Below are 14,870 nucleotides of genomic sequence, written 5' to 3' on the forward strand. Positions count from 1 at the left end.
ATTTGGTTGTCTGGAAAGATCAAATTCCCCTTCATATAGAAAGGATTCCCATCCCCTCTTGTGAACCTGAAACGTTTAGATCACTCAATAACCCATGTGGTAGAGGGAAAGACTCCATGAACTGGTGGAGATCTGTTTTTAAGCCTTGTACTTCAAACAATATCTATGCACCTAACCTAAGGAAAAGCCTTTGATTTGGCATAGAGACGCATAAGGGTAGTCTTTGAAGTATATGAAGGATTAGTTAAGGAGAAATTTGGTAAGGGATGTTCTTACCATGAAAGCATTACCCAGAGGTTATATAACATGACAGCTATTCCTTTAGTCTTACTCCTTTACTTTATTTCAAGCAATTAAAATACTGTAGTGATTACTTTTTGTGGGTTTTGCTGTCAGATTTCGTGTTCTCTTTTAGTTATAGGATGGTTTTAATTTTGTGTTTGCTTTTATCTTAAGAAATATGCATTAGTAATGCTCATGCAATGGAAGATGGGTGATGACTTCCTCTTGAGAAGTGATTGAAACTGAAAAAAATGTTGCTTGAAGACAATAGGTTGGCAAGTTTAGACATTTTCGTTCAGACCAAACAGATCTCTCTCTCTCTTTTTTTTTTTTTTGGTAAGTTCAACAAGTTGGGGTTGAAGATTCGAGTCTTTTGATTGAGAATACATATCTGAGTTGACGTGCCAATCAAAACCATTGAATTTAGTACTAAGTTTAGAAGTTAGAATTTTATCTTTATGATTCCATAAATCCTCATAAATAGTCTAGATTTTTTTTTATAAGCTCTTACTCGGTAGGAAGTATTCATGAGTGTTTTTTCATACCACATAGATTTAGTTTTAACCTTGGATCTATTTAGGAATTAAATTTGAACTTTCTCCAAACTATAAAATTTATAATTTAACCATCATAGAAAATAATATTTTGTTTTAAACCTTCGTTGAGCTTTGAGTTCTATCAAACTCTTTGTATTCATCCTTTATTATTTTTCATAGTCTTTTGATTATGATCTTGTACCTGTTTCGGTTAATTGAGTCTTTTTTGTAACCCTTTAGCATGACTTAGATAACTCGTCTCTCCTTAGCATGACTCTCTCAATCTATATACTCTGTTTCTTCTTAAAAAGAACTTCACAATGTTCAGATGGTAAACCATGTTGATCGAGAGAACGAATGAAGAGGTTAGAGTAGTCAAAAGAGAAATTATTTTTTGCGCTAGACAACCAATAACCAGATGCCACGCTGTCGTAAGCGTTTTAAAAAAACCCATTCGTTCCTTAGAATGGAACGTAGGGTGGTATAAATATGGTAGTGTGATGGCAAAAAGGTAATGGATTAGGAATGTTTTGTTAGAAGGGTAGGAATTTGGGAGCCATGTGAATGGTGTTGTAATCACAACTACTTGTTCTCTTAAAACTTGTAAAGCAATTAATTATAAGCCCCAAAAAGGGTAAAACAAGAGCATGCTTAACACATAATATGGGATTGTCTACTAAATTTTGTTCATATTTGAAGATGCCTTAATCACTTGTTAACCACATGATTTATGTGGTTGGGATTTTTTCCCCCTTTTTTTCTTTTTCTTTTTCTACCAATAAAACCCATAAATTATTTTAAATTAATTTTAAAAAAAAATTAAAAAAGGAAAAAGGAAAAAGGGAGAACAAAATTGGTGGCCACTAATCTTCAATTAGCTTAGCCCTCAAAGCATTGGGCTTCCCTTCCAACTTTCATTACTTGGAACAACATTACAATTTTGTTACTATTTCAAGGAAGGATTACACTCTTTTAAGTTGTTGCCTTCTAATCAATTCTTTATGGTAAACCCATGTGATGGATAAAATTTCTAAAAAGTTTTAAATAGAAAATCACTGTTCTCCGACTCTACACTTTGGTTTGTGTACTTTTGAAACGCTAGTTTAGTTTACGTTTTCAAAACTCAATTTGAATTGACCTAATATATATATATTTTTTAATCATCAAATTTGAAAAATAAATACTTTTTAGTGTTTAAAAAAGTGTTTTTTTTAGCTTCTATAAAAGTACTCTTTCCACGTAGGTATCCTTCAAGTAATCAAAAATTATGTAATATAATTATTTATTAAAAAAAAAAGCATTTAAAATTAATCTTTTGATAAATGAGTGGCTAATAGTTGTTTGGATTTAAATAAGTTAGGAAATTGTCTTTTAATTTAGATTCTTTAGTATTTTAGACTAAACCCAACATCATGCCTTTCATCTTCTTGCATTTGGACTTTTCATTTCATTTCCTTTCATTTCCTCTCACCCCAAAATGTGTGGATCTCACTTACCCCATCAAACCTAATTCTATTTTTCTCCATTTCATTTTCTTTCCTTTCCAAATATTTTCTTTTCTCCATATTTGACCCGATGATTTACTCGAGGAGATGCAAATATAGCTTTACATGACTTAGCACTAAGAACGATCTTCAATTATATCGTTATTTGTACGAGGTCTTTCAAATGGGTCATGTCGTTTTTACTTAACTCATTTTCAGTTTACTCGACAATAACATACTGTTGCAGAGATAAAGAGTGGCACGTTATTTGTGAATCTTGAAAATAATTTGATGTACGATTGAAAACGAAAGAAACCCTAATGCGCTTTTTACTTTCGAGTTCTCCCCGTTCTCCCCGCTCTTCCCCTTAGTTATTGTGTTGTCAATTTCACTCACAATTAGTACTAGACATCATTGTACAGTAAACAGTCTCGTGTTAAAATTTCTTGAAAACTCATTAGAAATAAAGAAAGGAATTTTCTTTTTCTCTTTTATTGTCTTGTTGTCTAAAATGGAGAATTCAAAGTTTGAAATGTTTTTGTCCAATTATTTTTACTGTTTTTAGTAAAATTCTGTTTACTAAAAAGATGTGATTTTTATTGGAGTACTTATTCAAGAGAGGGTAAATAATTATTGTACAATTTCATTTATGGTGAAAACATTTTCAATTCAATAATTACCGAGTGAATCATGCATTAAAAAATGGTCAAATTAATAGTATAAAACAAATTTGAACAGTTAAAAACTAAAATTTTACTCATAATAGTTTAAATAAAAAAAATTATACAAAATAGGTAAAAGGCGGAGATAAAAATTAACAACTCAAGCCTACTGCTAGTAGATATTGTCCATTTTGGCTTGTTACATATCGTCATCAACCTTACTGTTTTAAAACATGTCTACTAAGAAAAGATTTTCATACGTTTATGAGACATGAGAAATGATTCATTTTTCTCTCCAACTGATGTGAGATCTCATAAGACATAAACACACGAGAGTTTGAGATTTCTTTTTGTAACTCTCACAACTTCACCGTAAAACAAATAAAAAAAACGTAGCTATAAATGATGGATCCCGAGCATCGCGTATTAATTCAAAAAATAAAAATAAAAAATAAAAAATATATATATATAGAGTGAAAAAAATTTACTGTGCTGTCAATATCATGATATTTCCAACACATCAACATCTTAAAAGGCTTTTCCAAAAGAAGTGTCAATTCTAATCTTATCTAAATTGAATTATTAAATCTCACTTTTACCCTAAATTATTCTATATTTAGAGTAAAGCCTGCATTCTGCCCTTTTCTTTTTTAAATTCAAATTAATGAGAATAAAAATTATATTCTTTATTTTAAATTATTAATATTTCAATATAAATTAATAAAAATACTTACTTATCTCAAAATAAATATAAATAATTGTATTATTGTTATTCATACCTATTATAAATTTTAAAAAAATTCAAAATTTAATATAGTAAAAATATAAATATTTTAATCTAAATAAATTAATATTTTTAAAATTTTCATGCTCAATAATATGATAAAAATAAGATAAATAGCCGAAAGCCACGTTATTTTGAGTTATGAAATTTATTTGTTTTTTCCCTTTAAAATTAAAATAATGTAATAAAGAGAAAGGAAAATGCGTACAAGAATTCATTTATTATTAAAATTCCTACGCCTATTTCCCACGAATATCAACGCACGTGCATTTTTAAACCCTAATTTCTCCCTTTCCCACACGCGTGATTTTTTTTACTCACGTGCAAATCTTTACCAAAAAAAAAAAAATCAGTAAAAATATCTATATTAATAAAATAAATAATTTTTAAAAAACAACCTACACGTACCCATTAAAGCTTCAATTTCTTTTTTTCCATGCAGAAATAAAAGAAATAGTTCATAGTTTTAAGATTAAAATTGAAATAAAATAAATATTAGAATATGTCAATTACGGCTGAGCCAGGATTTATATTAAAATTCAATAAATACAGGATTTATTGGACACAACAAAGGTTTAATAAATCTATTAATTTTTTAAAAATTAAAATATTTGAGCACCCATTAATCATAAAATCAAAAGTTTAGGGCATATTAAATATACTTTTTAAAAATGTTTTTTTTATTTAAAAATGTGAGTTAATAAAAAAGTTTATGGTATTAAAAATAATTAAGTTATATGACATCATTATTATAAATATAAGAGAGAAATGAAAATATTAGATAATATAAACTTAAAAATGTTAATAATATCCATAATGTTATATGGATTGTCTATAAAACCCTAGCGATCTCCATTATATTCTTAGCTCTTCATCTCATTCTTTCTCTCTCGTCCATATTTCTCTCTCTAATTGAGGAGATAGAAGAAGAAGAAGAAGAATGGATACGCAGGCATGCAACTCAGTCCAAGATGTGGAGGTTCGAAAGGGGCCATGGACTATGGAAGAGGATTTGACTCTCATCAACTACATAGCCAATCATGGCGAAGGTGTTTGGAACTCTCTCGCTAAATCTGCGGGTAATAATCCTACTTTTTCTCTCTCTCGAGAAACCTTAATTTTCTCTTATCGAAACGCTTTATCGAAACGCAACGTTGTTTTAGGTCTGAAACGTACTGGAAAGAGCTGTCGACTTCGGTGGTTGAACTACCTCCGTCCTGACGTCCGACGAGGCAATATAACCCCCGAAGAACAACTTCTCATCATGGAATTGCATGCAAAATGGGGAAACAAGTAAGTTTTTTTTAATATCTCACCAGACGACGATATTAAAATTCAACACACACACATATATATTAACTCGACCCGACGTAAAGAAAAGAAACGTTACCATGTTGAGATATCGAAACAAGACAACGTTTTCTTTCCTCCGATCCTCGACCCGTGGCCGGGATTGGATGAAGATTTTGGAACCTCCTTTTAAAGGTTTCGTAGGAGGAAGAGAAGGGTTTGGCATGAAGAATTCTTTGAGGCTTTCATGGCCACGAAAAAGATTTTACAACACGCTTAGATTGATGGCCACCAAAATTCTTATTTTCCTCGAGATATATATATATATATATATATATATATATATATATATATTCTGCACGTTTTGATTGAATTTTATTTTTTATTTAAATTTTCCATCATCAGAAAATTCAAACAGAAAAAAGAGAGACGATTTTGCATGGGATTTATAATAATTTTGATTTAATTTTTTTTTTCTTCTCTTTTATAAAATAAAATTTTATTTTTCATGGTATAAATTTACACACTCATTTCATATTTTTGTCAAAAAAATATTTTATTTTCTTCTATTATATTTATTATTTTCCTTAATTTTTCCCGTGTTATCGTTAATATATATATATATATATATATACATATAACTAGTTTCTTTTTTTTTAATAAAAAATGAGTAAGCTTTTAGTTTTTAAATCTTACTCATTTAAAAATAAAAGCAAGCATATTAATGTTAAAATTTAATTTAAAAAAAAATATAATTTGTGGGTTTACGGTTGAATAATATGAATAATATGCATATATAATATACACATGCATGAAAATAGTAAAATAAAATAATAGAGAAATATTTTGAAAAAGAAGGAAATTAAATTAAATTAAATTAAATTATATAAAAATATTTGAAGAAAAAAAAATATATAATTACAGCTGGTGGGAATATAAGAAAAGCAAAAATATGAAGGAGAGAGAAAAGAGAAGACATTTTGTAATAAAACCTTTCCTTTTTTAGCTAAACCCACAGCACTTAACCCACATGGATATTCCTTTTTTTCATCAGCAAAAACAAATTTAAATTAAAAGACATAATAATTTTAACCGCCCCCATTTTCTTTGTCTTTATATCACCCAAATAAATCCCTTTTTACAAAATAAATAAATAAAATATATATATATATATATATATATATATATATATATATATATATATATATATATATATATATATATATATATATATATATTTTGGCTCTACCTTTTATATGGCTAAAATAATAATAGAGAAAAAAAAAATGTAAGAAAATATTTTATACACGCGAATGACAAAATAATACAGAAAGATCGAAATGTTAGAGATTAGAAGTATTATTTACTCGAGAAAAAAATATTTTTTAAAAAGAAAATTGAAAAATTTGGTTATTGATTTATGAAGAACTCTACCTGTGATGCAGCATTGTGTTGTAAGCTACAAATCCTTTCAAAATATTGGGATGTTAAGAATCCTTTAAATACAAGAAGTTGTATGTGGAGGAGCTTAGTTTTCAGCCATAGAACATGACCAATCAAATTTAACCCACAAAAATTAAGCACACGAAAATAAATATAAATTTAAATTAAATAACTACCTTAAATTTTCATGGCTCAAAATGCATTTCGTTTCATCTCAATTCAAACATGTGGTCTAAATATTTAATTTTAAACATATTTTGATTTCCATCTATTCTTGTCTCTTGGTTGTTTGTGATTATTCTTGTTGTCCTATGTTGTCATTTTCCTGATTAGTTCCATCCTTTTATCATATTCGAGTTTTTTAGGTCAAATCTATCAAATCTCGAGATTAATCAGGGTTTAGAGTCCTCTCGAAGTTAATTAATCAGGGTCTAGAGTCCTCTCGAGGTTAATTAATCAGGGTCTAGAGTCCTGTCGAGTTTAATCAGGGTCTAGAGTCCTCTTGAGGTTAACTAATCAGGGTTTAGAGTTCTCTCGAGATTAATCAGGGTTTAGAGTCTTCTCGAAGTTAATCAATCAGGGTTTAGAGTCCTCTCGAGGTTAATCAATCAGGGTTTAGAGTCCTCTCAAGGTTAATCAATCAAGGTTTATAGTCCTCTCGAGGTTAATCAATTAGGGTTTAGAGTCCTCGAGGCTAATTAATCAGGGTTTAGAGTTCTCTCGAGTTTAATCAAGGTTTAGAGTCTTCTAGAGGTTAATCAGGGTTTAGAGTTCTCTCGAGTTTAATTAGGGTTTAGAGTCCTCTCAAAATTAATCAGGGGTTTAGATATGCACTCGCTTATGACGACGTTCTCTTTGAATATACGCAGGTGGTCGAAAATAGCAAAACATCTTCCCGGGAGGACCGATAACGAAATAAAGAATTACTGGAGGACGAGAATCCAAAAGCACATAAAGCAAGCCCATGGGTTCCCCACTCTACAAAACACCACAAATATTGGATTATCTCATGAGATAATGAATGAACAAGCTGCAAGTTCAAGTAGCTGCCAAGTTTCATACACAATGGATCCAATGGAAACCTATTCTCCTCCGACATACTCCCAAAACATGGATGCCTTCTCAATGCCTTTGCCGCCAACTGATAATGTCAACGACAATTATTGGAGCATGGAGGATCTCTGGTCTATGCAGCTTCTCAATGCTGAATAGATCAAATTAAATAATTTGATGATATTTGAATTTAAAATATTTATTTATTTTGATTCAATATCATTAGGGTTTTCTATATATAGTTTGGAAAAAAACATGTGTATTTTTCCACATATATAATTAGACTAAGGCATATATATATGGCTTTGTGTTTAAAAATTTGCATACTCTCTTTATATATATATATATATATAAGTATTATTTTATCCTTGATGTATATTTCATGGTTTATATTAATGTTTATTTAATTATTTTATCGTTTTTAGGTTAAATTATAATTTTAATTCCTCGACTTTTAAGTTTATGTCTAAACGATTCCTGAAGCTTGCTTAAACTTTCAGATTTGTGTCTAATGTATCTAATAGATCTCTAATATGTTCAAAACTTCTGAAAATTAATTGCCAATTAGATATAAAATTAAATTTTATTATAAATAGGACTATAAACTTGCCCGATGATGTCATCATGGCCTCTCTTTCAGTAGTATTAGGGATGTTTAATGTCACAATTGCACTCTTGCAGCAACGGGACAATGATTGTACGACACTTGTTCTAACTTAGCAAATAAGTCAACTGTGTGAAATTCGAATTTCGTGGGCAATATTGGCATGTGCTTGAGGCTCGAGTCACTTTTGAGAGAAATGTTTTAAAAAACGTGAGCGAGAAAATAGGTTGAAAATAATTTTAAAGAAAGTAATATTATAGGCTAAAAATTAGCAGCAACAATAATAACTTTGATAGCATATAACTCTAGAGGAGTTGATAATTAGTCACATACTCTTGAGACATTTTAGTTCTGGCGGGTGTAGACATGATTTTGGTAACAGGTCATACACCTGCGTATTGATACAATAACAATAGTAAAAGTCTATCTAGCATGAAAGCAAGTAAAAGGGGTTTGGAACGGAAAGGCGCCATGGACAACATGTCCTGGACAAGCACGACTGGGACGTCCGACATGTGACTACAAGCAACACGCCTTGGCGATAGGCATAACCGTAACACTTAACACCACTCAACAAGATCGAATAGTTATCGAGATATCTCGCTCTCTCTCAACGACCGAGACGACCTTAACGAAAATATACTAATTAATTTATTACCAAATAATTATTAAAATAACTTTGAAAACAATTGCTTTTCTTTTTTTCTTTTCCATTAAATGAAGCTTATAATTGTTAACCAAACTAAAGCCACAAGAAATTGACACGTAGCCATACACATAATTATTGTCAAGCAAATGAAGCCTTTTTCCTCTTCATCTTTTGCATAAATACATAACCCATTCTCGTGCATGGCCATGCAGCCTTCAGAGACCGACGTGAACCTAACTCTTGCATTGCTCACTTAAGCAAATTATAAGTCTTTCACATGTCATTCCCCACATTCATATCCACTCCTTTTAACATGTTATCACATGTCGAGTACGATCGTAAACACGCTCATCCTTCTTTCATTCAATATCTTCCTTTAATAAAACGCTCACCCATCGGTGTCATAATAGTTGTAGTTTGGTCGTTCACCATTTCTGTTTTACGAAAATAAGGTCGGTAGTGCTGAGATTTTGCACGATGAATTGTTAATTTTGTTGCGTTTTGTTTTCATTTAATCGGGTTTTTGCGATTGGAGCTATCGTTTCGTCGTTATTATAAAGTTTTAATTATAAAAAGATAAAGTTGAAACGTACCAATTTTTTTTTAGGTTAAAATGTTTAGGTAAGGAGTATAGAAAAGTTTGTAATATATATTCGGAAAAATTTAACATGACTATCACACTATAATTATCGACATGATCGTTTTCTAACTTCTTTCCCTCGGAATTTGAACCTTTGAAACTTTTTCATCGCATTTAGTTCGTTTAGAGTTAGGCTCGGAAAAATACGCATTTCTATAAGTAGCTTTAGAAAAATTAATAATAAAAATATTAATGAATACTTTATTTATTTATTAAGGAAATATGATAAATACATTTTAAATTATTAATTTTTCTTAAACATACTTATAATACTAATCGATAGGGTTCTATTTAGGTTTCTTCTCAAAGTTTTTAAAACAAGTCTGACAGGGAAAGGTTTCCACACCCTTCTAAACAATGTTTCATTCCCCGTTCTAACCGATGTGAGATCTCACAGACGAATTCTTACCCAGAAATACGTACAGGGTCGATTACGAAATTAATTTGAATTTAAAGCCCACTACTAATCGATATGGTTCTATTTGGGCTTCTTCTCAAAGTTTTTAAAACGAGTCTGCTAGGGAGAGATTTTCACACCCTTCTAAAGAATGTTTCGTTCTCCGTTCCAACCGATGTGGGATCTCACGAACGAATTCTTTCACAATAGTTAAATCGTTCTTAAACCCAGAAGTTTAAACTTACGGGTCGATTACGAAATTAATTTGTGTTACAAAATGTCCAAATAAACATGAAATTGCAAGAATTTGAACCCGAACGATTTCTCACTATGATATCATGCTGAATCATCACCGCCCGACCTAAAACTTAAAGAACGAGAAAATATATAGATAGATATATATATAAAAGATGAGAAAACATTAGGTAGAAAAAGTTAGGCAGAAAGGATAATAATGGGAGGTTGCAATATAGAGAGAGTACCAAACTCATCAACTTTAGCATCCAACTTGTTATTCAAAGAAACCCTAAATGAGAAGTTTGTTGTTTCATGCATTATCTTTCATAAGAAAGTTATTGAAAACAAATGGACATATTTTGTTATGAGCCACTCATTTTCCTTTTTTATCACATGTTCTTTGTGCTTAAAATCAAATATTTAATTCAATTGCCATCCCATGTGAGATTTGAATAACTCTCCCATGTGACATTTAAAATAACCATATAAGCTTACCTTCTCCGATTCTTTTTCTTCGAGACCGTTAGAAACGTACGAAGCAAGAGATACAACTTTCGAGAGATTTGACGCATCGAGCTTCTGGTTCGAGATTGATTGCGTTAACGTTACAAAAATAAGTTATATCCGAGTAAAGGACGGGTGCGTGAATGAGCTGAGACCGCTCACCAATTTGAGGATATGGAGAAAAATTTAAAAGCTATAGGAGTAAAATGCACTTGCTTAATCATTGGAACTTCGAATTTTAACCATGTTTGACTTGAGCAATCTTATATTCGGGACCTCCTTAAATTTTTTCTAGAAAAAATTTTGCCATGCTCGAGTAAAATAGGGGTATGTGAATAAATCGAGACTATATGCAAATCAGAGTGATCCCGAGGATATGATGGTTAAGAAATACTTTTAAAAAAAAAATTATATTTACTACTTTTGTTAAGATACATTTTTGTGTTCCGTGGTTTAATGATAGAAACTTTAAAGCTAATCATGTTTAGCTTGGAGCAAGTCTATGCTCGGTCACGGGTATTTGTTTTCAAGTTTTAAGCGAGTCAATGAAGAGGATCGTGCAAGCTTGATCTTCATAGATTTAAAATCTCGTAGCTAGTTTTATAAGTATAGCTAATGTTTTTACTGTCAACTTTTGTTCGTAACAAATGTTTTTATCCATGCTAGTTTATAGCAACAAAATTTCTATTTTATCGCTACAAGTTTCGTCGTTGAATTTTTTTTCTTTCAATGCCATGCGTCAAGAGCAACTCGACAGCTTAACCTAACACGATTCTCCCTTTGCAATTATAAAGGCACACACAACAGAGTAGTATGCATGCCTTGATTAGCTTCCTTCATCAAGGGCGGTTGGCTATTGACTTCTATCTCGACTTTAATGGACGAATGAATGTACCTACTCGTCCTGGTAGGTAAGAGTTCGTCCTTGTGTCGTGTAACTTAGGAGACCAATTTTCGGCCATGGTAGGCGCACTTTCATTGACTTGTTACTATCAATAGACAACCTATACCCACAAATTGGATCGAGCGAGGCCGATATCTAAGTCCATGAATCTAACAAGGTAATGATGCGTTCTTTTCTTATAAATAGACCATTCTCACTCCATTATTAAAGTAGAAAAAAAAACTTTTTAGACAAAATTGTTTCACACCACTTTTTTAATCTCAGTTATGTACTATCGAAGAGTGTCGAACGAACACTTTGAAACCAATGCACAGCTCTTTATCTGGTAAGTATTCTTCTTTCTTTCTTCTCTCGATTTTCGGAAACTCGAATAGTACTGATGGAGAATAAAGTCAACTCATGTAGTTTTCGAACTAAAATCATCATCAACCGTCAAATTTAGCATACTATAGTACAGGGCGAATCCCTCTGGAGACTAACCCCAAAGTTCGAGCCCTATGCAGAGTTATATATGTATATATATATATATATAATTGTTTTTTTTTTATAAAAAAATAAATAATTATAATTATAATTATTATTTAAATTTTATGGATGAGTCTAAATTTAAGAGTAATAATATAGAATTAAAATTGTATTTTTTTAAAAAATATTTATGTTTATATATATTGGAAAGAGGGTGTTTTAAAATTTTATATAGTTATAAAATTAAAAAGATTTGAAAGTCCAATCAATTTGCCATGACTAAAATGGAAACCCCATCCTACCTATGGACATACATTTTTAATGGATATTCAAAATCATGTATGGGACCATGCCTCATCCCATAATACTTATAAGGGCGTCCTAATTTTGTCGGTTGAAGTATAACTCAACTAATTAATAAATATATCAATAATTAAAATGTTAAATGTTTGATTAATTTTTATTGAATGGTCAATTTTACAGGTACACGGTTTGGATAAGTGACCCAAGCAACCTAAATAGAATTCACAGCTCAACCTAATCAACCCTCTATTTTCGAGTTGGGTTGGGTTGTCGGTTTATTTTTTTATAATTATTTAAAAAATTCTACTTATCGATCATATAAGTTACATTAATAACTAAAATATCAAATATTTACCGGTCACAACCCATCATCAAAATCAGATTCAAATGTCAAATATTCTTAAAATTTATAATAATCTAAAAAGTAGGGGTAGAGTTTGGTTGGTCGAGTTGACCCATTTTTTTTTTCAATTCTTCAAAAATTCAACCCAACCCAAACTCCGAAAAATCTAACCTAATCTAACTTTTATGATTTGGGTTAGTCGGGTTATTGGGTCAAACCTTACCTTTTGACTTTACTAAAAAAATCTCGTATCAATGAAGATATTGTCTCTAGTTTATATATTTATGATCTTTCCTTTACTGTATCAGACTTTGGTTGACTCTAAACAGTTTCGAGATCGATCATATCTTGATTAAATATTTAACGGGTGGATAATGGAAGAATTTAAATTTTTTTTTTTAATTTTTAAAATTTCCAAAAATTTTATGGATCTATTTGGAGGCAACGCATTGAATTCCATATTCTTTCGCCCATTCATATTTTTTCAAAGCCGTTTGGTAGAAAAATTAGGAGTTTAGGTTTGGTTTCATTCAACAATTTTTAATGGGTTTTGCTTACAAGTCAAGAAGTTAAAAATTAGGGATGGGAGTGTTTTGTTTGAACCCTTTTGCTTAAATGCACGTTTTCGACGTTATACGATCAGTTGTGCTTCAAAAAACATCATCATTAAAAAAAATATTAAAACGAAGACGCTATTCTAATCTCCCAAACCCACAATTTCATTTGATTGAGATGAGTAGCTATAGCAGATCCATTTTAGTAGCAACATTTTTCACAATCCCGAAAGAGATAGTTCACTAATAGACCAAGGGATCAGGGCACAAGGGTTTTGGTACTATCCATGTGCTTTCTCGTATCCTTATTTCATTTGAAACCCTCCTATAACGAAATAACAAAAACGCCGTCGGTAAAGTGGTCGTTGATCAATCGTATGGTTGATATGTTAATACCTATCTATTGTATTCCCTAGAGTATTTTTTAGATTTTTTTTAAAAGTATTTATATTAATTTTGATTTTATTGGTAAAAGATTTTGGGTCTCGAACTTGGGCCCCAAATGGGCCCACTTCAATTTTGGGCCGATTTGTAATAATTTAAGTAATATAATGGTCCCGAGTTCGATTCTACAAATGCCCTTTTTCTCTATTTAAAATTTAATTAAACAAAAACTTTCCAGGCTATTTGTTATACCAACAATACCCCTTACATAAACACTCTTCTGGAGAAGGCATCAAGGGTAATTTCGTCCAAAATAGAATTCAAATTTATCCTTTCATTTCTGGCGATCGCAGTACTGTACCTCTATCCTATCTTCTTCTCCAAATTATTTGATCTCGCTCTCTACAGAGATGTCTTCCGCTCTCTCCACCGCTTCGCTCCGATTCCCTTCTTGTTCTTCATCCTCTTATCCATCAAATTTCTCCCATTCCCTCAGATCCACTTCAATCCAATTTCCATTCTCTTTCTCCTCCACCAATCTCTCTCTTCGCTTTGTTCATTGCCGCCCACTCTCTGCCGCCGCTGTGCCGGAGAAAGTTACAGAAATCGGCGATGTCATCTCCAAGTTGACTCTCGAAGAGGCTCGTACTCTAGTTGATTACCTCCAAGAGAAACTTGGTGTTTCCGCCGCCGCTTTCGCGCCTGCCGCCGTCGTCGTTGCTCCTGGCGCAGCTGCCGGAGGTGACGATGCGGCTGCCGTTGAGGAGAAGACGGAGTTCGATGTTGTTATTGAGGAAGTGCCGAGTAATGCGAGGATTTCGGTGATTAAGGCTGTTAGGGCTTTGACGAGCTTGGCGTTGAAGGAAGCGAAGGAGCTGATTGAAGGTTTGCCGAAGAAGTTTAAAGAAGGAATATCGAAGGAAGAGGCGGAGGATGCGAAGAAGCAGCTTGAAGAGGCTGGCGCAAAGATTGCTATCGTTTGATTTGGCTGGTTAGTTTCTTCAATTTTTAAGGTTTACAATGTAGGCATTCTAGTCGAATTAGAAATGGGGTTATTTTTTGTCGTTAACTATTGAAAAATTTAGTTGATATTCTGTTCATGAATGCCTTATTGCTCCTGAATTTTTGTGTGCTCAACTCGCCATTGCTCTAGCTGTGTTCTGTCCTGTTGCTCTTTCTTGCATATAATGTGTTTGTTAAAATGCCAACAAGAAGTTTAGCTTAGGCGTTCTATTGAAATTAGAGTTGGGGTATGTTCTGTTCAATTGTTAATTGATGAATACAATTTTATCAAAGCTAAGCCTTATAAAATGGGAAGAGGAGTATGATTTATCAAGAAATCGGCAGTGGGC

General features: G+C 31.6%; 2 protein-coding genes and 2 long non-coding RNA genes across 4 annotated transcripts; 3 read left to right on the plus strand and 1 right to left on the minus strand.

The window, feature by feature from the left end:
* Positions 1-4,629: 4,629 nt before the first annotated feature.
* Positions 4,630-7,903, plus strand: LOC111441911 (myb-related protein 305-like). The gene is made up of 3 exons (XM_023079103.1): positions 4,630-4,827; positions 4,912-5,041; positions 7,351-7,903. Exons 1-3 carry the CDS (start codon positions 4,689-4,691, stop codon positions 7,691-7,693), a joined length of 612 nt encoding a protein of 203 aa, XP_022934871.1. The 5' UTR covers positions 4,630-4,688; the 3' UTR covers positions 7,694-7,903.
* On the minus strand, positions 4,841-6,934 carry LOC111441917. Its single transcript, XR_002710252.1, has 2 exons — positions 6,473-6,934; positions 4,841-5,003 (listed from the first exon to the last, which is right to left on the minus strand). It is a non-coding gene; the product is annotated as an uncharacterized LOC111441917 (long non-coding RNA).
* Positions 7,904-11,400: 3,497 nt separating the features above from the next.
* Positions 11,401-12,650, plus strand: LOC111441916. The gene is made up of 2 exons (XR_002710251.1): positions 11,401-11,794; positions 12,418-12,650. It is a non-coding gene; the product is annotated as an uncharacterized LOC111441916 (long non-coding RNA).
* Positions 12,651-13,686: 1,036 nt separating this feature from the next.
* Positions 13,687-14,670, plus strand: LOC111441912 (50S ribosomal protein L12, chloroplastic-like). The gene has a single exon (XM_023079104.1). The coding sequence runs from the start codon at positions 13,929-13,931 to the stop codon at positions 14,499-14,501; it is 573 nt and encodes a 190-aa protein (XP_022934872.1). The 5' UTR covers positions 13,687-13,928; the 3' UTR covers positions 14,502-14,670.
* Positions 14,671-14,870: the final 200 nt, after the last annotated feature.

Source organism: Cucurbita moschata, unplaced genomic scaffold (assembly GCF_002738365.1).
Source record: "Cucurbita moschata cultivar Rifu unplaced genomic scaffold, Cmos_1.0 Cmo_Scf00004, whole genome shotgun sequence".
In the NCBI taxonomy this organism is placed as follows: domain Eukaryota; kingdom Viridiplantae; phylum Streptophyta; class Magnoliopsida; order Cucurbitales; family Cucurbitaceae; genus Cucurbita; species Cucurbita moschata.